Consider the following 27,981-nt stretch of genomic DNA (forward strand, 5'->3'; position numbering starts at 1 on the left):
GGCCCCAAGAGAGAACTGTTGGGTTTAATAAAGGCCCTTGTACTTTGTGGCACACCTGGCGTCCTGGTGGCACTTCTTCTATACAGTATACAACAAAACTGAGGACACTCCTGTGCAATATCACTATGTTAAATGATTCAATAAAGGTGGCTACACCTGTGGTTTCCAATTAAAGCTAATTGCTTCCTCACTTTTGGTCTGGGTTATGTCTAATACAACATGGACACACATGGTAAGGACTCGCCTGATCAAGTAAGACACCAGATTGTGAGATTTCATAAAGATGGCAGAGGGTACAAGAGCGTCAGCAGGCTACTGAACATAAGCCAAAACACAGCTGCAGCAGTAGTTACGAGGTACAGGAAAGGCCATACTGCCTGTAACAGGACGCCACGCATAATTCGCTACTTATAGAGCCTTGCATTGAAAAACAAGTGGGTAAGTCCTTGTGACTTGCATCAAGGATTATCTGTGGAAACTGGTGTTTCAGTGACTGATCAGACAGTGTGAAGGACATTCAATGAAGCTCTACAGACGGCGTCGAAGAAGAAAACCATTGCTCACAAAACTGCAAGATTTAACTTTGCTGGAAAACCATAAAAAGAAGTCTGATGAATCTTGGCAGCACATTCTTTGGTGAGATGAAACCAACATAAATTTGTTTGGATCAGATGAGGTCTGGCGTGTTTGATGTAGACCTGGCCAGGACTATCACCATGACTACGTAGGGCCGATCATGACGGGGAGGAGGGGGAACATGTTGATATGGGGCTGCATGACTGTAAAAGGTGTAGGTGAGATGACATAGCTGGCACTGTGAGTGCAAGTTTTTCTATGACAAGATGACTCCCAGTCTGAGGTAGATAATGACAATGATCCCAAACACACTGCAAAAAATCAGACATGAGTTTGTACAGAAGAAAAAAGAGAGATCTACAACCTGGCCCATGTTCCTGAAGGTAAGTCCAATAGAAAAGCAGAAGATGGAGCAACAAAACCCCACAAGCAGAGAGCAGCTGAAAAAAATCATGTGTGAAGAATGGCAGAACATCTCTCTACAGATTTGTGCAAGGCTGGTATCTTTGCTGCCAACGAGTTTGAATTGGTCATAAAAAATAAATGCAGACACACAAGAATAAAAGAAAAGAATGGACTCTTACTAATGAAGGTGTACTTACTTGTTGCTTGTTGGTTCTTAAATATGGCCCTTTCATTATTGTTTTTTATTAGTCAACCATTTCGGTTTTTCAAAGGAGTTCCCACAACAATTTCACCTCCTTAATTCCTCAAGTAGACCAGTCTACAATCCATGTTGGCTCCAGCAGCCAATAGCTGCAGACAAGGAGTGTCAGTAATGTCTTAACCTAGGCCAGACTGATATCTATTGAATCCAAAAAGCTGCAAAGAAAATATGAGAAGCTGGGAAAAAGAATTTTGGTCAATCATACTTTTATATTCTGGTAATGAATGAAGGGAAATTAACGTCAGTGTAACCACAAAAACCTAAAATACTCAGTCATGTGCATTTACTGAATGTATATGAAGCATGAAAAAAGTAAAAATAGAGAGGTGTTACACATCATACATATACAGCATGGTAAATATAATGTGACTATAACAGGTAACATTGTATGGATCGAAAATAATCCATAGTGTTATGTGCAGTGAAAGTCCATGTCCTTCTGTCCAGGTGTCACAAATGTGCATTTTGTGCACTAGGTTCTGGCTAAATGCTGTGTTAATTGTTGCAGGCACTGCTGGCTGTCACAAAAGCATATTAGTCCCAAATACACTTTCTTTATTTTCCATTTTTTTTAATTACATTTATCATATATGTCCATTTTCCTCTGATAAAATAGTGACAATTCCTACATGCATTTGAGCCATCAATTGCATTTTTGTTTTCGTCAAATTTAGCATGTGACACTTATAGTAGACCTACCAGCTTACAGTGTGTGGTTTAGCTCTGTGGATGGCAGCCTCAGCAGCACATGTATAAACGTGAACTTTCAAACACAAACCCAAACTGCCCCTCCTCCATCAGCTGATACACATTGTCAACCCTTAGCTTGGCAGGAAGTGTCTTGTCTTGTGCGTATAGCTGGAACATGAGGACAAGAAGCTGTTTTATACAGAGCTACTGGGACAACAAACTAAGCTTTTGACGGTAAAGTAACCGTTTCAGACATGAGATAAGCACATCGTTAAGGGGGTTTCTGGTGGTTAACGTGTAATCCAGATTTTCTCTTAGATACACGGTATGGTGGGTTGCTAATGTTAGCTATCGCGTTAGCTTAGTGTGAACGAAGTTGTGTGTGTTCACGTAAACTGTTGTAATATCAACACCAATGAAACATTTCCCCACACTGTTAGTTGACGATTGAAACAACTTGATGTTTTTCCCAGTATGTCACACGACAAAGTCGGCTAATAACACCGGATAGCTAGTAAGCCCAGAAAAGCCAAGTTTAGCTAGGTCTCGTTAGCAGATTTCGCCCTAGTAGATTCGTTGCCAAACTTCATGAGAAACTCCCCAGTTTAATGTTGTCTTGCGTATTTAGCTGCATGTCTATCTTAACTTTGCTCATCGTCATTTATGAACCCTTAGCGTGCACTTGTGAATTCGGCATACATAATACATGACATATCCAACAGCATTGGATTTAAGATCAAATTCAATCTCATAACTGGCTACTTAAGGTAAATAAGATTTGTGATGTTTTGACTGAAAAGAAATGGATTTAAAACCTTTACATTTCCGTAAGATGAAATCTTACTTGCAAAGTCAATCAATGCAAAGTGATATTGATTGATTTTGAGCGAATACCGAAAGTAAGAAGCGGTGTGTGGATTCATTTTTAAAAGAGGATATATCTTGTTTTATCAGGGTATGTCTTCTCATAATTTAAAATTCAGATTTTTTTTGTACCTAATTTGACATCTGCCATCAGACCCAATTTAACGGGCAACAACGCCACATTGATGGTTAATTTCACTTTCTCTTTGCTACCATGCAACTATCGTGCTCATAATAGTAAAATAATGGCACAACAGTAACAATGACGCCAAATACCTACATTGAGAAGAGTATTTGTTTAAACATTTCCCGTCTTGTTTTTTTCTAATTCCATACAGAAAAGACATCGTGAGATGGACAGTAGTAGGAGGGGACGACCATGGGGGAAGCTTGTCAAAGTGGACTCCAGTGAAACTGTTCTGCTTTTTAACAGGGAATGCACAGTTGGCAGAAAAAAAGGTCAGTTAGTTTGTGGATGTCGTGGAATGAACAGCAGAGATTTCTCTTCACCTTATGTCTTATTTCTGAAAACTTAAACTTTTTTTTTTAATTTTGCTTTTAAAAGCTCAAAATGTGGGGTACCTATTAATAAAAGACTGTCTATAGCGTAGACATTACCGCCAGTGTCTAGGGCCTTTAAAACCTCCCCCTTGAAAACACAAAGCCTTCTTTAGTGCACCAAACTTAGACAGCCCCTTGTGATGATAACAAAAGGCATCCATTGAGAACATGTGTGCGGAATATTAAGTAGATTTTTTTTGTATGGGTTTTGCTTTAGAAAAGGTTAGGCCTATATTTCCCCCAGTGTCTCCTTTGTTGAGAGCTTTTGGGGTCTACTTCTTTGCAATGCAAAGCATCTAGCCTTAATTGGTTAGCTTATGTCTGAGCATTAATAGATCTAAAAATGTCATGGCAACACAGTTTCAGGTGAATCACAGTGGTATGCGGTTGAATTTTCAATATATTTGTTTTCAAATATTATATATTTAAAAGTTAGGCTGTAGACCTGTATCGACATATCAGCCAAAATTGCTGCAAATTTGTTTTGTTTTCAAGATCATTAACAGATAAATATATTACCCATTATACTCCTGTAACCTGTATTGTCCATTCTGTGTTTTAATGGTGGTGATTTGGTATTTTGCTATTTATTATTAGGATGTTACCTGTCATTTCCGGCCAGCAAACTGGTCTCAGGGGAGCACTGCAAGATTGTGCAAGATGAAAGCTCAGGGCTGGTGTGGCTTGAAGACATGAGGTACTCTATGCTGAATGTGAACTCAACTGTAGCACAGAAATGATGCATGTATCATGTGTTAGCTTCCCAATGAGCTAAAGCTAAATGATATGAGTTCTGTGGGGCACTATTGATTAGAAGTTACATTAAAGAAACCGTGTTGAAAGTATTTAAATGTATTTTTAGAGCTGTTCAGGTGTCTACTTATGTATGATTAGGTACTCGTCCTTTCATAAAGCAAACACAAGAAACCTTTACAGTGTACAGTGAAATCTAATTGCATGTTTTTTTATCTGCAGCACTAATGGCACGGTGATCAACACGTCCAAACTGGTCAAAAAGCAAACTCACATGCTGCAGAATGGTGATGTCATCTACTTTGTATATAGGAAAAGTGAGCCTGAACAGAGTGAGTTGTTCATTTTGTTAGCCGTGAGAATAAAGTATTTATATGAATTTATAATAAGGAAAGACAGACAACTTCCTCTCTTGTCACCCTGTAGACATCGCCTATGTTTACCACTCAATCAAAACAGAGCAGGCTGTTTCACAACATAGTTATGGTAAGTAGTGTTTAGTTCAACCACCTTTATGCCACAGCTACATTGTGCCTCATTAGTAACCCCCCTCCCCCTTACACTCTATCTTAACTTCAGACATGGACAAACCAGCCTGCAGTCCTGCTCCTGTTCCAGCTTCAGAGATGTCACTCTCTGTAGAGCCTGTAATGCTCACAAAGGCTCCAACTCAGGAGGAACCTCAGCCCTCCACCTCCGCTTCCCACTTCTGTATTGAGAGCCCTCTCACTTCTGGTCCCATGGCAACAACAGCCTCTCCTGCCTCTGGTAGGTTCTCTGCTAACACACTGTTGAAGAAGGGTCATTGGTGGGGCCTTAAATAATATCTAAATAATATCATGATATTGCAGCATATTTATTGTATTAGATTTGTAATAATTATATATAATTGCAGGATGTTAATGGAGCAGACAGATGCAGAGCTGCTTCGTGCAGTGACTTGTTCCTCACAAATCTCAACTTTATTGTGACTAACTGAGCCATTTCCCTACACTTCTCCAAACCTTTACATTTTGGGGGGGGGGGGGTATGCTGCTCTGACTAAACGCCCACAAAGTGAACATACAATGACAGCCAACTTCATTGAATCAGATCCTGACATGATTTGCCTTGTGGTCAGTAATAGTGACTAGACGATGGACTGAATGGCTATTGTTGTATGTATTAGCACCAACGCTCTTTTATCTTCAGGTTATTGTTATCAGACCACTTCCATACTACAGAAGTAGCTCATTTTGCGGAGCCAACTCCTCCATTCACTGTTTATTATATGATTCATCCCTAGTCTAAAATTTTTCAACTAAACTCTCTCATCACCTACATACTAAGTATTAACACTATATTTGACCCAGGTCTGTTGTTCCTCCATTTTATCAGGCCAAGCTAAAGAAGACATGGATAACATGGAGCCAGAAAGCAAGCGGAGGAAAAAAGACAATGGTTAGTTTTTTTTACTTCCATATCAAGCTGGTTTTCCTTGATTATTCACAGCAGATTTAAATTTAAACTCCAAAAACTTCTTTTCAAGTTTAAGTCTAGCTTGGAAGGTTTTTGTAAGCCAAACCAGACAAATCCCATGAATGCCTCTGTGTAGCATGTAATATACACTTTGTGTTTACAGATAAAGATTTTGAGTCAAGCTTGCCACACACATCCAGTACAGAGGTCGTTGGTTCAGCTAAGGGAAGTCTTGGGAGTCTTTTGTCTAAACCTCCAGTGGAAGGGACTAAAACAGACAAAATGGAGGAGACTCTGACATGCGTCATTTGCCAGGACCTACTGCATGACTGTGTTGGGTAAGATCTCAGAGGCCGAGATATCCAAGGATAGATGCTTGAGCCCTATTTTGTGATCTTGTAAGGCACTTTGCAAACACATGCATGTGAATAACTCTGAGTCTCTTGTTTTTGCTTTAGCTTGCAGCCTTGCATGCATGTCTTCTGTGCTGCTTGCTACTCAGGCTGGATGGAGCGTTCTTCGCTTTGCCCCACCTGTCGCTGCCCTGTGGAGAGGATTCATAAAAACCACATCCTCAACAACCTGGTTGAGGCTTACCTCATCCAGCACCCAGGTTTGAACGGATAAAGATCCGTTTAATAGCCCATTTAGTGCTGATACATTAGCACTTAATTTTATTCAAAATGCCAGGTTCCTCTACCAAAGCTAACATCATATTTACATAGAACAAGAGTGAAGCAATAGCATGTAAGCAACTCAGCTACTTACCTTGTATAATTTCCAAAGTGGTGTACTCATACCATTCATGTTACCCAAAAAGCACATTACATTGTGTATTTGTTTGTGTGTCCCTTTCTGTCCCACAGAAAAGTGTCGCAGCGAGGAAGATCTGAAGAGCATGGACAGCCGTAACAAGATAACTCAGGACATGTTGCAGCCAAAAGTTGAGCGCTCTTTCTCTGATGAGGAGGGCAGTTCAGATTACCTCTTTGAGTTCTCTGACAATGACAGTGACTCCTCAGACTTCAGGTAAAAGGTCTGACTGTTTGAATTTGTGGGAAATGCATTATAAAATATTTCTAACAGTGTGTTGCATAGGTAATGATTAACAATTTATATAAAACACTGCATGTAAAATATATCAGATGAAAACATTGATAAAAACAGTGGAACTCATAAATGTGCAGTAAGAAAAAAACAAACATGAAACCATAAATGTCATAAGAATATCATGACATGGGACAGGCAAAAGCCATCAATGCAAACCATACTGTAGTGCACTAGTTGTGAACTATTTCTCCATGTGATGATTTGCCTGATGTGTTTTTGTCTCCAGTCAGCCTCTAGTGATGTGCCGACAGTGTCCTGGCTACAGGAGGGAGGTCAGTCAGGTGCTGTTTGCTACAGGTTCAAATTACTGGTTCCCTGGTCTGCCAGCTCCACCGCCTGTACCTGCTCCACCCAAAGCAGCAACTGAGGAGGGGTCTGCCAAGCCCACAGGGGAGCAGCCTTCAACATCCTCTGATGTCCCCTCAGGTGATTACGAGTGTAGATCAGATGGGATGATGACTAGCTAAAGTTAGACTTTGAACTCAGTGTAAATTTCAGGATAAAGTCTGCTGTTATAATCCTAATAGCCTACCAAAAGCAGTCTGCCAGAGTTGCTGTTTGCTCTGTAACTGGAAAATGTATTTCCACTGCAGCACAAATGATTCTCCTGTCTAAAACCTTTTTCTGCCCCCCCTCCCTCCCCATCTTGTCCGCAGCTCCTCAGGAGTACCGCTGCCCCCCTCAGGGCTGCCATCTCATCTGCACCTGCTGTCTCCAGCCGATGCCAGACAGACGGGCTGAGCATAACAGCCAGCAGGTTAATGCCCAACAATGTGAGTGGCCCCTGAACTTGTTAGTCCCTCTGAAGAAATCTAATAGATAACAATATACTGTCAATCAGAAAACTTAAATTGTGTAAGGCTCTTCAGTATAAAGATGTATTTCATGTACATACTTTTGAGGTATGCAGTGCATGTAAAACCACCTGATAGTTAAAGTACAACTTTGCCATCCATTCACATGTGTGGATAGATTGTTTCATAAACTCCATTATACACCTTGTATGCGTGACGTCTTGTCTGTTGGCAGGTGTACTGTGCCAGCGACCCTTCTGTCATATGTACTGGGGTTGCCAGAGGATTGGCTGTCAAGGCTGTCTGGCTCAATTCAGCGGTATGTATCTGTTTCAGCAAAAAACAGCCCCAGGGGGATCTCAACTGTTAGCCTTATTGCTGGGTAGCAGGCTTTGATCAGTATGGGAGTTCTTTGTCTGTTACCATTAAACCTTTTAATTGAGGTGGAAATGTCCATCCAGAATACTGTCCAACTACAACATTTGTAATTTTGATGATTGTCATTCTCAAATTGAAAGCACAGCGTTTCCCACAAATGTTTGTGCTTTGCAGTTTTTTTTTTTGTTTGTTTTTTTTTTTAAGTTATGTTTTTGGGGCTTTTCTACTTTATTAGAGTAGTAGTGAGAGAGACACAGGAAAGTTGGGGGTGAGAAAGAGAGGGGATGACATGAAGCAAAGGGCCATGGTTCAGACCCAGGCCGCTGCGGTAAGGACTAAGTCCTAAGCCCCGCTTTGTAGTATTTTTAAAAATCCACTGTTATATTTTTTTTTTTCAGAGCTCAATCTGACAGACAAATGCTTGGATGGAGTGCTAAACAACAATAACTATGAATCAGAGATCCTCCAGGTAAGATGGACTGTGTATTTATATATTCCAATGAATTACTTGATTAAGTCAGTAGTGTAAAGTATGCTATTTACATCTTGAGTGATTGATTCAAACTGAAGCAATTGCTGCAAAAACGTGATACTCTAAGACACTTTGGATCTGTGTGTCCACCAAACTCCTTTTGCTAATCTAAGCAAAATAAGCTCTGAATATTACAAAATGTACCAGCTAAAGCTTCTACCTGCAAACTGTAGAGTCCACTTACATGCTGAGACTGTACGTCCGCACATACTGCCATGTGTGATGTTAAGATGCTTTTCTGTGTGTGTTTCCATCCTCCCACCAGAACTACCTGTCCTCCAGAGGGAAGTCATGGAGAGATCTTCTCCAGGAGGCTCTGGAGGGTTTACAGCATGGAAACTACTATCTGACAGGTGAGCCCTCAGATCAAAACCCACTGCAGTGTAGCACATACAAGTCCACATATAAAAAGAAAGAGTGGTAAGATTTTGTCCTCTCTAACTCTGTCAGATTGCCGCATCTCTGCAAACACCATCCTGTGCTTCTGCTGTGGCCTGCGAGGATTCAAGGAGCTGGCCTACAAGTACAGACAGAACATCCCTGTAACTGAGCTGCCAGGTCAGACAAACCAAGATTATTTTTAGAGGAAGTTCAACTTTTTAGGTACCTTAGACAAACAAAGGAAAATACAGTTTTCATTTTCACGATTTTCACTTATCCTAAACATGTATGTCATACCCATGTAATAACTTTGCTTAATGCTCTTTTTTTCTTTTTCCTCAGCTGCTGTAACATCTCGTCCCGACTGTTACTGGGGACGCAACTGTCGTACGCAGGTGAAGGCACATCATGCAATGTAAGTCTTATTAGACACAAAACACCACATAAACTCACTAAGATAGCACGTCTGCCCCCGGTAGTTGTATGGTGATCCCCTCTGCAACGCTGACACTTTGCGTCCTCGCTACTTTGAGGGTCAACATTGTTGCATTATATTAAAATGCTTATCTACTGTACTGTATTAGTTTTCCATTTGCCTTTTTTTTCTGTGCTGACCAATGAACATCACAGATCCATCCATTGAGTTGTGATTGTCCATACATAATGCAGAGGGATCTGCTTGCATGCATAAACATATTAAATGTCAGTTCTATCACATTGACATATTTTAAGGAATGACACAGTTATAAAATATTTTCTGAACCACAGTTTTTTTACTGGCACTTAACATATTTATTAATGAGATTTAGGATTTAGATTTCTTGAGCATTTATAGATGCTTATTTGAAAAACCCATTAGAGCCTGTTCTCATTGCCAGCTGGATGTTTTTTGTGCCATGTTATTGCTGAGCCCACAGCTTGTGGGGTTATAAATCTGTTGAGAATATTTCTTTCTAACACTGAATACCAGCCCTTTGCGTGTAGTTCACTTATTTTACCACTAGAAGGAGTCCTTGTATAAACACGGTCCCATAGTTGCTCATTCTGCTGTTTTGAAGAGCTGTGCAAGGTGGTTCATGTCATCTCTTCGGGTTTTTAAATGCAGCGCTTAATTTATGTGGTTTGTTCTTTTTATTTTCATTTCAGGAAATTCAACCACATATGTGAACAGACACGGTTCAAGAACTGAAGGAGCAGAACGGTGTGTGTGTCTTCACTGTCAAATGGAGATAACTGAGCATCTCATGCATTGGAGCGACATGGTCTTGTTAAGTTTTGTTGTGTCCATTGTAGCTAACTGCCTTCAATATTATGCAATAACTTAATGCAGAAATTACAATCATTATCCATTTACAATAGTGGCCAGTGTCTGTCTTGACACGGTGAAATGATTCTATGCACATTCAAATTAAAGTTCAGAGTTTAGTAAAGTTTGAAGTTGTTATGAGTTACAACCGGGGTGGGCTTTTAACACCAGCCACCATTTTTAGCGTTGTCTGTGGCTCATGCGATTGTCTAATTTACCTGATAACCAACCGCCTTTTGACAAATTGTATTTGTTTGGGTGGTGAAATAGTTAAAGGTGCTTCCTCCAGCCTGTGTGACAAAAATGTTATTTTTCCTCTCAGATTAAGAGCGATTGAGGCAATCTGTATGGATTAAGGCCATGTACTGTATGTACTTACAAATGTTGGTGCGCATGTTTTATATTATGTCCTCCAACCTTGGTTATCGAGGCTAAAAGGACCTGATGCATATTTTCTTTTTTTTTACTTGTTATACGTTTTTAACAGTCTTATGAAATATTGAGTTTAGAATCCAGGGCTTCAAATAACATGATGTTGATGAAAACATCTGTTACCATTACAGTAAAAGTCAAGTGATAAATAAAAGTACTGTAATAGTAATACTCTAATCCAAACTGTTAACTTTAAACAAAATGAGTACTTGACTGTCTCACCCCGGAGGGTCTATTCCTGTTTTGCCAAGGCTTTACTGTGTTCCCAGGCAAGGGCAAAAAGCCACGTCAAAGCCCCACGCACGAACTGGGGTAGATTCATAATCCCATGTGATATTTGTATAGGATTTCATGTCTGTGGGAAGGGGATCAATGTGTTGTAATGCTGTCAGAGGGTACAGGGGCCTCTGTTGTATGCTTTGCTCTGGATAATCATCTCCAAGGTGATTAAAGTAGTGTAGAAGGGACACGTTCTCAGAGCCTTGTAGTAAGGGCTAAGCTGTGAGGAAAAGCACAGTCCATGTAGACTCCACAGAGGAAAAAATAGACGGCATTACCAACAGCCAGTAACGGTTAAATGTGCTGAAGCTGAAAGTGCTTGCAGAGTTTTGCAGCATGAACTTGCAGAGCCAACAGTGAAGAGAATCGTGCCAATACAAACAACAGTATGTTCTGTCATTTAGGTTCTAATTATATGTGTTACAATTTACCTTGCTAGCATTTTGATAGCATTGAATTCAGATTCTGTTAAGGTTTTGGAGATATTAGTTGATCAGTGTGTGGATCAGATTTGGTTAGATCAAAATGTAGGTGAAATAGTTTTTCTCTGGTTCCTCAGGTACACAAAGCTGCTGTCTTGCTGTTTTAATTGCGGGTTAACCATGTTTGGTGGTTAGAAAAGATCTGCGTCAACATGTAAACGCTGTCGCTGAACAGTCATGTTGAATCTGATTATGTCTCATTTATGACTATCATTACCCAAGTGTCAGTATGTCCCCATCATGCAAACATGCACAGCTAGTATTGATGTCAACTGTAAAAATTTGACTTTTTTTTACTTATTTAGTGAAATAGGGACATCCTGTAGTTTCAAGAGGCCTTTAACATTCAAATACAAGGATGAAATAATAGTCTTGAATTCCCTTGTTTGCTTTTTGTAGGGTCATTGTTTGTGTAGAATAGGGGGGAGTAGAAAATGTTAAAAGCAGAGCCTGGCTTGCATTAGTTCATTTTGTATAATTTCACACAAACATTAATCCTGTTTTCAGTGTTTATTTAGATTGTTTGCTAGTTGTGTCTATATTGTACAATTATGAGGATATTTGCACATATTTGTTTCATACATATTTAAAGGTTTCTTTACTGGCCTACCAGGTGAACCCATGATATGAAGCCAACATCCTATAAAAGGGGTCTGTATCCAGTATATGGGACGTCAATACTCTGGCTCATAATATCTGACTTTTAATCATATGAAGGGTTTCATTCCAAAATAAGATATACATCAAAAAGAAAAATGCAAATGTGAAAAATAAACTTTTTTTGTAAAGGTTATCCAAGATAGTTTAAGTGCTGAATTGAAGAAAATTCTGTGCGTTTCTGGAATATACTATCAATGGCATTAGCAGTATGTGTTGTTTTGGAATACGGCTCTTCATATTTTGTTTTGGTGGTTTGTGAATGGGCACTTTCCTGGCCTGTGTCTGAGCTCCTTAGTTCATCTGTGGCGTTAGCAAGGTGGTTTAGATGATTTTTTTTTTTTTTTTTGGCCCCCTAAGTCATGGTGGGTCCACATTGGCATTCCTTAGCAGCTCAGGCCCTCAGCACAAGCCTAGTCGATCCCCCCGACGGAGTGGCTGAGTTTTAATTATTCCCTACAGGAGATCTGGGGACCCTAAGCCAACAACAGTCCCAAGCCGCTCCAATCAGGAATTGGTATTAAAGAAGCTTTGGAGGAGTGCTTTGCATTCTCCCTGGGGTGGGATGTGCAGGCGTATGTTGTATATTAAGGCAAATATTTACTCACCTTTTGTGCAAAAGTCTGGACCAAGCTGCTCAGCAGTATGGAAGAGGCAGGTTTCATTCTACCTCATCACAGCTTCCAGGAATATGGGAGACTGAACGGGCATCAGAGTCACGTCAGTTCAAAGCTGGACATGCATCTCGCAGTATGAGGGTTGGACGTCCTCACAGATGCCTGTAAACTTTGTATGCAATGCACTATTTGAACAATTAGTCTAGACTATAATCCACTTCTAGTTAAATCACTATAGAGTAGCACTAGGCACATGCAAAAATTGTTGAGAGGACTTAAGTTTGAGAAATATGTTTGAGAGTTTGATAAATGCTTCTTTACCCTTTATGTTGTATTAGCAATGCTAAAACTGTATTTGAAATGCGTATGATCTGATTTGCTTGTTTACCTTTAAAAATTAAAAGACTGATATAGCTGTCTGTAGAAACTGGCTTGCTTCTTAGAAATGTGTTTGTGCTTAACTGTAGTGCAAAGAAAAGCGGTTTCACATTCATCTGTTTGTATGGGAAACATTTCTCTATAGTCACCTTAAATCTGAGTTTAAATCATGATTTTGTGACATCACAGCTAGGTAAGTGTGTGATGTGGAAACTTGAAACTTTCCAGTTTTACTGAAGACAAACTTAGATTGGGATCATGCACATTCATAAATAAACGTCAACAGTTCCTGGATCAAAAGACTCACAAGTCAGACAAAAGATCCTGACTTATAAGTCCAGTTTTGTCCCAAGGGTGTCTGAGGTTCTTACTGATAGTAACAACTTCCATCAGATCAAGGACAAAACATGTGAATGACATAGCCTTTATTAAAACTTTACATTAATTCATAACTCATTTTAAATACTATTGTGATTGCTAGTTCTCTTTATACTAGATAATAGTGTATATTAGTGCTGTATATGCTTTTACATTATTTTGATTTCCCTTTTATAATCCAATATCAGCCTTAGGAGTACATACTGTATGCATACACTGTTGCAGCATTGATATTAATGTATGATCTATGTTCTGCAGAACACTTTTGGATAATTGTATAAGCATTCATTAGCCTGTGCTAAAAAAAAAAATAACCACGTGAAGAACCACATTAAGGAAAAAGCGGAGAGCTGGCACAGGGCAGCACAAAATCCACAATGAATGAGCTATTGAAAGCAAAGTGCAATGGTTGGAGTATTATAACTCACAGAATAGCATCAAACTGGTTAATAAATCTGTTTGCAAAGTGCTTCTAAGAGTTGGGAGTTATGAAGTACTCGCAGAGAAAATACTTTTTGTGTTCATGTTTGCAATCAGTCATCTTCTTTAAACAACACCACAGCAGTCAGTGCCTGGGCATAGTAAGCAGCATATTATTCCATCTTTGTCCAAACACAACTTTATAAAAAATAAAGATCAACTAGAGTGAAAAGAATTTGTAGTAATTTTGTAAAAGATTGATGATTTCAGAAATGAAAGAAGTAGGTTATATATTTTACAAAATAGCACTAACAGAGTCCCTCCTTTTTTCACCATCTGGTCAAATCTGGTTGGTCACACTACACAGCGCTGTTGACTGCCCAAGACACAACTGGTTGTCACTGACTGTGTTTGACTCGGTCATGGTGGTGGGTGTGATGGAAGGGAGTGGACCAGCCCCTCCTGACACCTGGCTCCCCCATGGCCTCCACTCTGGCCTGGCTCTCTGGTTCTGGGGGCTGTGGCTGGTGCTTCCTACTGCAGGCCTCTTCCCCTCATATGTTCCCCTCACCAGTCCATTCAGTACAGCAGAGGCAGACATCTGGTCCAGGTGCTCAGCTGAGACCAAAGGCTGCCGGTCCTCCTCCTCAGAGATGGCAAACACCGGCACGCTGACGTGATCACCCTCACCTGGGAAATCACGCCGCTTTCCGGCCTGGCCACTCTCCATCTGACACTGGGTGGAGGAAGAAGAGCCATTGCTGGGCTCTGAGGGGGTTCCCTGGGGTTGAGGAACCCCAGAGGCCTTCACTGGGTCTGCTGTTCCAGAAAGCAGGCCAAAGCAAGGCCCCGTGAAGCGTGAGCGCCGCAGGTTACTGGTAGAATTGAGACGCCGCTGCCTCTGGGCAGGCTGCGTAAGTGGGTAGGAAGCATTGCTGATGGATGAGTCAGAGATGACACTGGTGTCTGCGTTAGCCTCCAAGTGAACCTCAGAGAAGACCTTCCTGTTGTCTCCTCCCCTGCCATCAGCCATCAAACTGGATGGAGCCTGCAATGATACAGTGACAGTTGAGTGCCCCTCGAGTTTTCTAACAATGGGCATTTTGATTGTCATGGTATGATAAGCACAGGTGTAACAACACTAACGACGACTCCATTGTATTTAAGTGTCTCAGTAAGCCAACATGCACAATACCTGGATTGACTTGTTGATTATGCAAAACCAAAACTATCTCCACGTACCACAAAAGGTAAGGGAGATAACAATGTCATTTGGGGTATTCTGTAGGTCAAGCAACAATCCCTGAGATTAGCTCTTTCATATTGGCGATTATCCCAAGCAACTGCTGACACGCAAACAGTGGTCACCCCTTATCAATCTCAAATGGCCCTGGGTATGAAAACACAGCAAAGGTTCTGGTACTGACGCTGTCCACTAGCTTGGTGAAGGGACTGGTGGAGTTCCAGCTGCACCACTTCTTATGCAGCTGCGGGAGTGGAGGGAGGAAGTCCTGGAAGGTGCGTACGCTCCACGCTCTTGGTCTAGCACAGCCGCTGCTGCCGTCCTTGGTGGACCTGGCACTAGTAGGTGAAGTGGTGGAGTCTGGTGAGGGCCAGTCACTTGCAGGGCTGGGACCAGTGTCACTGTGCCGGAGAAACCTCTCCCGCTGCTGAGAGACACAGAATACATGAAAATGTAAATGAGAATCGGACCGTGCATGAAGTGGGCACCACAGGAGGGGTGTTGGGTTCATTTACCAAGTAAGGAGATGCTAATATACATATGTAGCCAACTTTCCCCAGAGGAGCAAATGTGAAAAGATAAGAGTGGCTTAAAGAGGATAAACAAACTAATTAGGAACGAAGACGACCACACAACATAAATAGCTCATGTATCAGAGGTAGCATTATGCTCAAGCACTCAACTGCAGCTACAATGGTCAATGACCTGCACCGAGCAGCAGGCTGCTTATTGAACCAGGCATGCCTCTTTGGTATTGAGCATCAATGGAAGAACTGGACTCAGATGGTAACAGTACCACAGCATTAGCTCACTGTAAATGTTAATGTAAATTGCCAGAGATGGACAATACTATCAGGCAACAAGGGGAAGCTATCAGATCTGTAAATATAATTATTGAAGGGAGACATCAAGAGACAAGCACTGAGAAAAGTGACTGAAACTGACAACCCCTTCTTTACACCAAAGAATTACATTTCAAACAGTAATTGCCCAACACTTAAATTAGATTCCTGCCAGTCAGAATCACAACTCTAACAAAAGTATCACTACATGCAACAACATAGTCCTTAGAGTAGGGGTATTAGGAACTGACAGGCTGCCAGTCTGCTGGCATTTCCACCTCACACCTGAATTCCTCCTGACAGATTGTCTTGTGTAGTACATTAATGGATTAACAAGAAGGAACTGTGCTGATTAGCTTGGCTCGCGCAATCACACAGCCAGCCAGCCGAGCGTGTCTGGCTCACGTACCAATCTCACTCATTATTTCTTAAGTATATTAAAGCTGTCAAGAGAATAGCAGGGGCTTTGGAGCCATTTCAGTCACTTGTGATGTTGTTTATGGACAACAAAAGTACATTACAGGTACAAACAAGTAACTATTTGATAGGACACTTTACTTGCACAGATCATACTTGCTTGAGCAGCCAGAAGAGGCTAGTTGTGATTGATATGTTTCTTTATCCTTCCTGATCAGTCAGCTGCTGTTGATCAGGGGAGGATGAAGGTTTTAGGGGTTTGCACCCATCAGACATAGAACGAGTCCAGATAATCCTTCCCACTGAATCACTAGCTGCTAGCTTTGTCTAGACAAGAATTAGCTAGGGGTTTAAATAAAATGTTCTTTTGGTCACACTCACTAAAGCCCCACAAACACAATGGCAACTTTTAGGTTTGACAAATGAGGTGAAAAAATCAGCTACCCAACACAGTCGCTTATAAACCATGGTTCCAAAGGTTGGCTATGAGACCCTTCTGAGGTGCACGGAGAAACTCGACATACACGTACATGTACAAGAGCATTTTGTTCAAGACTTCCCTAGCTTGATCTCATCATCCTGCCTTCTCATTGTCATTGTCTGGAACTCATATGAGAAAACAGCTTCTTCTCTTTGCTTTCTTAGAATGGGTGCTTTGCAACAAAATGTTATCAAATGGGGGTTCATGGGGCACATTGACATATGTGGGTGTATGGCAGGAAAATAACATGCTAACCTGGAAGCTCACCTGGCAAATACAATGAGAGCATGAATTTGGCAATTTTCTATGACCTTTTCCGCTGTTAGCCCATGCAACATTTCCAAAACATTATTTATATGGACGTCTGCATTGAGGACACACACAGGCAGACCACACACTGTGTGCCAAAGCGTGCACACACCGACACACAAACACATACACAATTGGAGCTGGGAATCTGGCTCTGTAGATAATACTCCATTAGCCTAGGCTGCAGAAAAGCTTGCCAGTCCTTCAAAAAGCTGCCAGAGCTGTTTTATGCCAACGCTTATTCCAAGAGAATACAAAAGAGAGCAAAGAAAAAAAATGCTTGGTTGAACCGTTGCTTCTTCCTCAACGCTCCTCCCATCTTTTAATTATCCTCATTTCCCATTTATGTCCTCATAGTTTTCATAGCTTTAGACTGTACCACGCGTACGCCAATAAAACGGTGTCAGTCTTATTAGGAACACTGGGTCAATTCAAAGCATTGAATGCCCTGTCACCTCTGATGTTCAGGGATCATTTCCTCAGAGCGAGGAGATCACCCATTGAGAGTTTGGCCTTGAGATTAAATAGGCAACTTCACTGTCCACTGTATAACATCGAGATAAAACTTTTTCTCCACTCACCTGGAGAGTGAGGAGATAAGACTAAGAGTCAACAGCCATACGAGCAACTCTGTGAGGCACAGCAGTGCTTTGAGCCAAATGCCAACATCAGCATGCGAACAAGCTCACAGTCCTGATGCTAATATGCTGATTTAGGAGCAATATTGTTTAGCATGTCCACCATCTTAGTTTAGCGTGTTAACATGCTCAAATGTGTGCATCAATCATTAGGATACATCATCTGAGAACCATGAACGTCTGTACCAGATTTTGTGCTAATCCATCAAGCAGATGTTGAGATATTTCACAGGATACGTGAACATGTTGACCTGCTGGTGGTCATTCGGCTTCAACCTCTGGGGATTCTGAATGTTTGTACAAAAGTGTTAGTTTTTCGGTGATCCATCCAATAGTTGTTGAGATATTTTAGTGTGGACCGACCAACCAACTGACACTGCCGTCCAAGGAGTCCTGAGTTTTGCAGCATGCAATGTCTTAAGTAGGAGACCACACAGACAAACTGCATTGCCATGAAATTGCTTCTTACCGTGTGAGGGGAGAAGGGTAGCCTGCTTGGGCTAGGGGCTGAAGATACAATGAAAACCTCATCCGCACCAAGGTCAAGTTCAGTCAGACCGCTGCAGGAAAGGTCCACCTCTGCATTCTGGGAAATGTCAATGGAAGCACTGACTAAAGAAATACAGAAAGAAAAATTTATACAGAAGATATGTTGAGATCATCAATGACAAGGAAATTTTCAACTGTTTTATTGAAATGTAATAGTGCTTGTTCACATAAGTTGGAGCAGTTTGAGAAAGAAATCAATATGGTGGCATTTGTGCAGTCATGCTCTATTAACAGTGTAATAACGAGTAAAATCAAACTGTACATTGTAATAGTTTTCACCATTGAAATTTCATTTATTCCCATGCTCCACATTGATTTCATGTGACCTACTTCTTTAAGTGAGGACTGCTTACTACTCAGAAAAAGCAGTGGAGCTTATGATGCTGCACTGCAACTTAAATGGTTCATTGAAATAACATGCAGAGTGGGCTAATCTCAGCCCCTTCACTGTTTATAAATTGTATGTTATGGTGTAAACTCCTAACACCGTGACTTGAGCACACAGAGAGGGGGACTGTACTCCTCTGTTGTTCAAACTACTCCCAGGCTGCTTTGTGGGTTAAATGCCACAACCCACAAATCTCTCAGCCTGTGTTCAGTCCCACTGGGAGGGGGATAGAGAGACAGAGAGAGAGAGAGAGGGGGGGGGGGGGGGGGAGTGGAAGAGTGGGAAAGCACTGCATTAACGCTCACTCTCTCTCACCCTCCGCATCTCGCATGTACTCAAATACAGACAGGCACAAAGGCAGACTCTCACTCCACGCACNGGGGGGGAGAGAGAGAGAGAGAGAGAGAGAGAGAGAGAGAGAGAGAGAGAGAGAGAGAGAGAGAGAGAGAGGGAGAGTTCCTGGATCAAGCCTGTGCGCTGCTCTAAAACGAATGCAATTTGCAATTTTCCTATCCATTGAAAACCCTACTGACACACCCCAGGTCCACAGAGGGTTCCTCATACACTGCTTGTTTTTAATTTAAAGTAATAGCTTACAACACATTTGTTACAGGAAAGTGATTCAACCTAAAACCGCTTCATGATAACTTGTTACACTCAGAGTTAGGTAAATCTTTCCTAGGAAAACTCCTGTAAGGCAAGAAAGATTTCCTGTTTTCCATTTCCAGAAACAGCAGTGGTAATTTGCTTGGAATAAATAGAGGAAGAACTGGGTGGTTAGCATAAGCAGAGATAAACACCATAGATGAACACAGAAAGAAAGAGCACCACCTAGAGATACTCGATAGAAAATAGAAGAGTATCCAACTCCACACCGTTTGATTGACAAGTCATCTCCAGAGAATTATCACAGCAATTGAGGCACATTCCTAAAATCCCTGGCCTTCAACTTTTGAATGACAGCACTAGCACTATATCAGATCATCATCAATTAATGGCAGATTTATATTCCTGAAGGTGTTATTATCATTCCTGAGATTATTCTAGTAAAGAGTCTAAACATGTTGTGTACATGTAAATCAAAATAAATGACATCTTCAATTCACGATGCAGTGCCTCTTAGTGATTTCATGCACTGTATCTTAGAAGTCTGAAAGAGATTTAACGAATTTAGAAAACATTGTAGGAAATAAATGAGCATGAACAGCTTTAGCTTTTCATTTTTTTTCAACAAGGATGTACATCATCACCTGGAGATTAAAGCAGGCGAAGAAGGACTATGAAAGGAAAGTAGAGAGGAAGCTGCAGCACAACAACACCAGAGGAAGGAGATGAGGACCATCACTGGCTAGAAAGAAAAGAACAGCCAGGCAACATCAGGTGATGTGGACAAGGCCAATGAGTTCAACCTGTTCTACAACAGGTTTGACACAGCCTCACCTGTTCTACTGGCCCATAAATTTCCCTTTGGGGATAAATAAAGTAACTATCATCTATCTATCTATCTATCTATCTATCTATCAGCAATCCAGTAAATCAGTGTTTATTCATTGTATATATGTATGTATGTATGTATGTATGTATGTATGTATGTATGTATGTATGTATGTGCGTGTGTGTGTGTGTGTGTGTGTGTGCGCGTCCTCCCCACCTGTATGTGGCGGGCTGTCGTTGTTGTTGCCCTGCTCCGTGGTTGACTCCAGGTTGGCCTGATTCTCAGCCATCAGCTGTAGCTCGCGGACCTCAGCCCCAGTGTTCAGGACGCCCTCTGGCACCTGCAACAAAGCACAATGCCATTTACCTTCTCCAGACATCAAGCCAAGACATCAACATCAGTTCACATCCTTTTTCTTAGAATGTAAGAAAACCTTACAGTATTAGTTGTTTTCAAATCACAGTATTGTGACATCTTATTTCAAGCAAAATCAGTTGGCAGTTTATTAGGAACACATAGCTAAAACTAATTAAGTCTAATCCAACAGTCCTGCAATAAATGCTACCTTCATGACTGTTATAGTGTTCAGTTTTTGTTGAAACTGTTTTAAAGAGGTGTTGAATCAACTTTATGGCCATTTTGGAGGCAACAGTTTGTGGTGCTGCTGAGCTGTATGGCATTAAACTGACTGGTGTTTCTATTAATTTGTTCACCTGCTTTATACCAATGAGGGTAGGCTAAATAACAATAACAGAAATGCCTCTCTGTATAATGCAATACAGCTCAGCAGCTGCACAAACTACATCCTCCAAAATCATCATACAGTTAAATCAACTCCTCTTAAAAACAATTTCAACAAAATCTGAACATTATAACCATCACGATGGTAGCATTCAATGCAGGCCTGCTGTATTAGACTGCAGTAGTCTTAGCTCTGTGTATCTTAACTGCCAAATGTGTATCTCCTTGTACTAAAACTACAGTATCAAGTTGGCGCTTTCACTCATATCCAATCTATTTTCATTTGGTTATCAGTGCAAATATTGTATAATTCATGCTCACAAAATCAAAAATATATCTTGACTAAATCAATTAGATAACTCTAAAAAACAATAATTGTATATTAGTTTTTTTCTTTTCTTTGTTTTTGCTTTAGACCTTTCTCACTCTGTGAATTAGAAATGCTCCTGAAATCTGGCTCTCTGTGATGATCTATCGTCAAAACAGTACGGTTGCAGTTTTATGTGCCAGTTACACTTGACACATAAAATCAAAACTATCTGCATGTCTTAATACCAGCACCACTAAGTAAGACAATAGATTTTTGTGATTGTGGCTGCAACTACAGATTATTTTCATTGCTAAAGTTCTTGTTTTGTCCGACCAACAGTCATAAAGATATTCAGTTTACTATCATGTGTGACAAGCATGAAATTGTCACATCTAAGAAGATGGAACCAGATAACGTTTGGCATTTCTGCTGAATGACAATGATGACAGTGAAGAAAAGTTATTCAATTATCAATAGTTGCAAATTAATTTTCTGTTGGTTGACGAATCAATTAACATATTGTTGTAGCTCTAGAATAGGGTGAAGAGTACCCCACTGATTTAGCATTACTCTCCTGTCCACACAGTAGAGATATCGTCTTTTTCATCACACTTTTCATCCTTGTCAAAGCATGGTGCCTACATCACCCACAATGCAACTTCCCCTCCAACAGTTCAGATTGGAGATTCAGATGTGTTATGCTTGTAGCAGTGTTGAGCCGCTATCCTCAAGTAGTGATGAGGAGAAGGCTACAGAGGTCTGCTAAGTTCACTTCTTTCTAACTCCACACATCCAGATTTATTTCATTTTAAAATTTGTAGTCTTCAGACCAAACTGATGCTGACTCAAGTGATATCTGTAGCATTCTGGAGCCACAAAAGGCTTTTCACATTTCATTTTGCAGAATATGCAGTAGTACTCCCATGACCTGTAAACACACTTTGATATGTAAAATTTATTTAGTTCCCCTTTAAATAAAATTTATTTTTGCTGAATCACTCTCTAACACATTATGGAGGACATTACAAAAGAGGCTTGATCACATTTTCCACTAATTAGAAAATGTAGCTGTAAAAGTACTGTGCTGCAAGATGTAATTGTCACTGAGACCCAAGTGACAGGGATAACGAGAGTAAACAGGCTTTAATATTATTACTACACAGCGCTGAGTGGTAACAGACTTTGTGTCAACTGCAAAAATGTTCCTCCTCATTCTGAGAGCATCATAGGAATTGAATCTGAATAACAGTGAGCTTACAAGTATTAATTTCATGATGCAAATTGCTAACAAATATTTCAAATGTTCCCCTATGTAATCCTTTTGTTTATCTACCTTTGTTTTACACTTGCACGACCTGATGTGAACCTGAGGTGGTATGGCTCTGTGGGGAGTGGAGGGGCGGTACCTCAGCAGCGGACAGTGTTGGCTTGAGCGGCAAAGAATATTAAAAGAAATGTCCAGTGATCCCAGACAAAGCTCTGTTTTCAGAGGAATGTCTGACTGACAAATAAGGCAATAGAGAGAAGGAGACAGGTAGGGGAGGAGAAAGTGACTTGGAGAAATGACAAAGGGTGAGAGAGATGGGATGAGAGGATGCACAGTCATGGCTGTACCTCAGAGTTGCTGGATGCACAGGAGCTGGCTCGCTTTGGACACAGCTTGGGTCTGGAAAACATGAAGCACCACAGCGATTCAGTTTATAATTACAGACATATCTGAAAACCAGCTTTTATGAATGTCCTCATTTTTTTCCCACTTTTGGCAGTGTTTTCTCAAGAATAAAAATCCCTCTGGTGTTCACAATTTGACCAGAAATGTAAAAATGAACACTGTCTCATGCAACTGTACTGAAATGGGATCTTTTTGACATAGTAACCACCTCACTCAGTATATAATAGCTCCAACATACCCGTGGCTATTTCCCCCTCAATAGTTGCTCTATTGTGGTGTTGGATGATGGAGCAAGATACACCACAATCTTGCATTCACACACATGCCACAACTCCAGCAGTTCACATAGTGGTTGTTACTGAGATGTCATTGCTATGCATTGCTTTTTCCTGTAGGGATGCAACGCTGTCTGCTGATACTCATTTCAAATTCTGACTGTATCCAAACCGCATCTCACATAAACACTGTAGCTGCTAAAGGACGGAATACTGATACATACAGTTCTTCCACAGGGATACAGGAGAGTATGGATATTAGATTATTTTACTGAGGAGATTAAACCTACTTACCTGTTTCATCACAGTATTTTCTTAAACATCTAATATCTCTACCTGTTCATCCATGCTTCCTGCCCCATTCTTAAGTCCATATGAACCAATGAAGCATGCAGAAATACTTGAGCAAGTACCCACTTATTAAAAATTACTCTTACAGCTGAGTGAGTTCATTACCAGCAACTGAGGGCAACCCCTGCTGTGACTCTCATCCACCTTTGGTTGTTTTCTGACCAGCGGGGACCTTGGGAGTTAATCTCACTGCTGCTTTAAACTTGCAAGGTCTCGCCGAGCTCGCCAGGCTAGTTGTTTTCCAATGATTTCTGTGAACTCATTTAAATTAATAGGGAACAACTGAATGAGAAAAAAAAAAAAAAAAAAACAGCTACTGCGGCTGCTCTTGAGCTTGACGTTTCATGGTAATGCATTTCCTGGCTTCTGAATGACTCGTGTTGTTGTTCTTGCTAATTACACTTTCATTTTATTGAACACGTGTTTCCAATTTCCCTGTCATTAATAGTGAGACCCTGTGGAGTTATTGTGCCTGACGGATGAGTTGGAGACACTGAGCTGCATTTGTAATTAACACAAATCATATTAAACAGGGGTGTTTCTCACAGAAAGCTGAATACTGAGGCAGATGCAAATCTAAAACTTCCTGGATGCTGGACATCTGGACCTGTAGGGTAAAGCTTGTCAGAACAGATAGTCTTACGTCCCGTGGGATGGAAGAGGGAACAGCTTGTCAAATACATCTTTTGACTGTCTGACAATCAGTACCAAATTCACATCAAGTTTTACTTCTCCTTGTTGTCCCCTTTTCCCTGTTTCCCCACCCATTCACTTTCATGCAGCCTCTGTGTTTTTGTGTGCTGGAATTGATGCCAGGTGCTGTACCTTGAATGCCCCGCTGTATATGGTGAGAATGCTCCACATCAAGGAAGCCACACAGTTGCAGCCAAACCCAACTAATCACCAACGGTCACCACATCAGGGACTAAGGCTTCCAGCTGAGTCAACATAACAAAGTGATGAATGTGTATGTGCGAATGTGTGCATCAGTGTGTTTGTGCATTTACTGTCAGACCAGCTCCTTTTCATTCATGAGAAGATAGGACTTGTGAATTATTTTGAGGAGCATATTTACTGAGGACTTACTGAGGGTTTATGAAAACAAGCAGAAAACAAGAGTCTTAAGGTCTTATCTGATAAAACCAGGTACTGTACATTTTTTAACAAAACTCAGCTCTGTAAGGCACAGCCGTGCTCTGAGCTCAGAGCAGACATCAGCAGCCTAACATGCTCACAGTAACAACACTATCATGCTGATGTTTAGCAGGTAAAATATTTACCATGTTCACCATCTTAGTTTAGCATGTTAGCATGATTACATTTGCTAATAAGCACTGAACACAGAGTATATCTGAGGCTGATAAGGAGACAGTGAATGTCTGCACTAAAGTTCAAGTCACTCAATTTAAATGTTGCTATGATGTTTCAATCTGAAACAAAAATGTTAACCTGCTGGTGGAACAAGATAGAAAGTCAGGGGATCAGCAAAATCACGAGGATACATCCTATGGGGAACATGACTGTATGTCCAAGATATGCAAATCCACTGAGTAGATGCTGAAATATTTCACTGGAGAATGGAAAAATGACCTGCAGGTGGGAATATGTGAAAGATCAGGGAATACCCAAACTCATTGGGTTTCATCCTCTGGGGTCTTTGAATATCTGCACCAACTTTCATGGTAATGTATCTAACAGTTGTCCAGACATACAAAACCATCAACATCAACCTGCTGGTGGCAATAGAGGAAAAGTCAGACCTTCTGAGTGACTAGGATTTATCTTCTGGGGACCATGAATGGTGGCACACTGCTGAGATGGCCAATTGTATACATTGTATAAAGGTGCAACTATTCTCATTAAAGATTACCATAATATACCTTAGAGGGGTTGCTATTCATGAATATTCAACAAACGCTTCACCTGGTGGCTGATTTCTGACTCTTGAAACTACTTTTTTTCATCTTGTATGTTTTTGTAAATAAAATCTTAAAATGATAAACACAAAAAGGCTCTAAATGTGACTATGACTTATGACAACTACTTGCCCAGGTAGCAACCATAATTTAATCGAGAAATAGTGTTGTTGCTGTTCATTAGTGGCAAGTCGATAACCAACTGTATTGGATTAAGATGACTATCCCGTGGCTGCTCCTATTGTCCCTGATCTAGTTTGTCTGTGCTATTTCTGTATTTTCTTTGCTTTTCTAAATAAAGTCACTGTGTTTCTGTTACCTGAAAATGATGCAGAGCGCACTTGTAAGTATCATAGCGAAGAAGGCAGCTCCACTCACAGCAGCCAGCAGAGAGTCTACTTTGCTGGCTATAGGAGCGGAGGCACGGCGGTCCCCCCCTGGCTTGGTCAGGTTATGATAGTGGAAGAGAAGAGCAAAGCCGCGGCCCCAGTGTGTGGTAGTGATGAGCTCCATGATGACCTCCACCATCTCCTGGCTGGAGCCGAAAACCAGCTGGCTGCTGGGAGGTCGGTTGGACCCACAGAACCTGGACGAGAAGGTGATAAGGTCTGAGATGTAGAGGACATCGTGGGGGCAGGCATCAAGCACTGACTGCTGGGTTTCAGGGCTCACAGCTGGGGTGTCAGTGGTGTGCGGCGAGGCAATGGTGGTGTCCTCCACAACTGCACTTGGGTTTGAACTTGGGTTGAGGTCTCCCCTGAGGTGAGACGACGAGGCGGAGTTGACAGCCTTGTCTCTTGAAGGCACAGCCTCAGGTAGGAGGAGGAGAGAGGAAGGAGGCGGAAACGAAAGGCCAGAGGAGGCATCTGCAGATCTTTTGGCAGAATTTGAGACTTTGGTAATTTCCATCTTTGTGGACTGTTCCTGGACCACTACTTGCTTGACCTCACCCTCTCGGGAGGACTGCTGAGTCTTTGTGACATCCCCTACACTCTGAAGCATAGGATCTTTAGCTGCCGATGAAGTTTCATCTGCCACTAAGCTGCCAGGGGTGAAAGTCACCTCTTCATCTGCCTCTTCCTCTTCAAAATTAGAGGCAGCTGAGTATTGAGCTGCAGAGTCATGACTTTCAAACACATCAAAGTCAAATATCTCCAGAATAAGCTGGTAATCAACAGGCACAATGAACAGCCAAACGCAGTGTGTCCCAGAGGAGTAGTTGTAGGGGAAGCCAGGGGACAGAATGAGGCCTTGGACGTCCACCACATCCACCTTGGCACCGCAGTCAAAGTAAACCTGCAATATGAATTACATTAAGTCAGTTGTGTCACAAATCTAAATCTGCTTTTAAAAGGCAGATAATTCCCACTTGATCTAAGAATCTTACATTTTTATTTCAGGCATTTAACGACACCCGACACCCTCACTCAGAGTCACAACTAACATGACTCACACAGCTCAACAGGTTGAGCACAATACAAGCGCTGCCAAGGTGAGGGCTTTTGATTCACACCGGTGCCACCCATGCTAGCATTCATGTTATCCTTTGGTATTATGTTTAAAAGTGTTGACTAGTATTATATTACACTCTGTCTAAATTCTGAGGTGAGTCATGTGTTCAGATAATGGCCACTAGGTGATTGAGTTCACTATGACAAAGGTACCAACAACCACGGTGTCCATCAGCAAATAATACACTCGACTTGTGGTGTGATTGCTCACTGACATAAACCAGCTTGAAACTGAACTATTCAACCACGCTGTTCTGCCTTTATATCAAAGCCTGTGTTTTGTCTGTATTGCCTGCTTGGGTAACCCTAGGGAGGGTATTTCTTCAAACATGCTGGCTGTAATTCTTCCCAGGTGTGTGGGGATGTGAGCGGGACTTAGGCCCTAAGCAGCGGCAGATGTGTGGTTGGGCAAGGGAGCTGACGACCAGACCTTTGTAGGGGGCCTGCGTGTTTATGAGCTTTCCTGTTGGCCTCAGTTCTGGGCTGTGGGAATGACCCAGACTGGCAGACCCCCACACCAGACAGGTAACAAACCAACACCCGCGGGCGACACTTGTGCTCTGGACTGGGCTAAAAGTATAAGAGATCACTTTGAGAATGCAGTTCTGACGGGAGGGGAAAAAGGGCAACAGGAAACTTAAAGTCTATGGAGCCAGACAGGCTCTCTGATTGCTCCATGGACCATCTATCCCCATCTGAATGCATTTATCAGAGGCATTTCTCAGTCAGTATATTTTAAGTAGCAAAATCTACATGTAATTTACAATCATGACTGAGAGAGAGGAGCACTCACTGCCCTCTGGTCATCAAAATCAAAACAAAAGCCTTCTCAATAGTTGATACAGCTGACAATATTACAGACACATGGGAGGGCAAGAAGGGCGGGCAGAGTGACCTATGTAACTAAATGTGTGTGTTCTGGTGGGTGTTAGTTAGATGTTAACACTTATTTTATCCAGAGAGAAGATCATTAAAAATCACCACCTGCCCCCAAACATGATATACAGTAAAAATCTAATAAGCAACAGGTCCAGCTGAACTTCGACTTCTTTAAATGACATGTTTACATGACGACTGATTCGAGTGTGATTTGGTCACATTGCCTTCCCTAAAGAAAGCTTATGGAGTTATTTTGTGATGTCACTGGTGTCTACTTTCTGCCCGAAATGATTAAATATTTTTCCCGGAGT

The 27,981-nt window shown here is 41.3% G+C and overlaps 1 protein-coding gene across 1 annotated transcript; it reads left to right on the plus strand.

Moving 5' to 3' along the window:
• Positions 1–2,079: 2,079 nt before the first annotated feature.
• Positions 2,080–12,958, plus strand: chfr (checkpoint with forkhead and ring finger domains). The gene is made up of 18 exons (XM_022757484.1): positions 2,080–2,167; positions 3,136–3,256; positions 3,956–4,055; positions 4,334–4,443; positions 4,538–4,597; positions 4,691–4,879; positions 5,489–5,551; positions 5,733–5,907; positions 6,028–6,182; positions 6,436–6,598; positions 6,906–7,105; positions 7,336–7,452; positions 7,709–7,792; positions 8,250–8,320; positions 8,649–8,736; positions 8,834–8,941; positions 9,107–9,179; positions 9,911–12,958. The coding sequence occupies exons 2-18, from the start codon at positions 3,151–3,153 to the stop codon at positions 9,951–9,953; spliced, it is 1,905 nt and encodes a 634-aa protein (XP_022613205.1). The 5' UTR covers positions 2,080–2,167; positions 3,136–3,150; the 3' UTR covers positions 9,954–12,958.
• The last annotated feature ends 15,023 nt before the right edge of the window (positions 12,959–27,981 follow it).

Source organism: Seriola dumerili, unplaced genomic scaffold (genome assembly GCF_002260705.1).
Source record: "Seriola dumerili isolate Sdu_G_001 unplaced genomic scaffold, Sdu_1.0 BDQW01000017.1, whole genome shotgun sequence".
In the NCBI taxonomy this organism is placed as follows: Eukaryota; Metazoa; Chordata; class Actinopteri; order Carangiformes; family Carangidae; genus Seriola; species Seriola dumerili.

Bases quoted from the DNA above. Each gene is read 5' to 3' on its own strand.
- chfr (XM_022757484.1), top strand. From the start codon at position 3,151: ATGGACAGTAGTAGGAGGGGACGACCATGGGGGAAGCTTGTCAAAGTG. The intron at 6,599-6,905 runs GTAAAAGGTCTG...TTTTGTCTCCAG, and splicing joins AGTGACTCCTCAGACTTCAG to TCAGCCTCTAGTGATGTGCC. The intron at 8,737-8,833 runs GTGAGCCCTCAG...TAACTCTGTCAG, and splicing joins TGGAAACTACTATCTGACAG to ATTGCCGCATCTCTGCAAAC.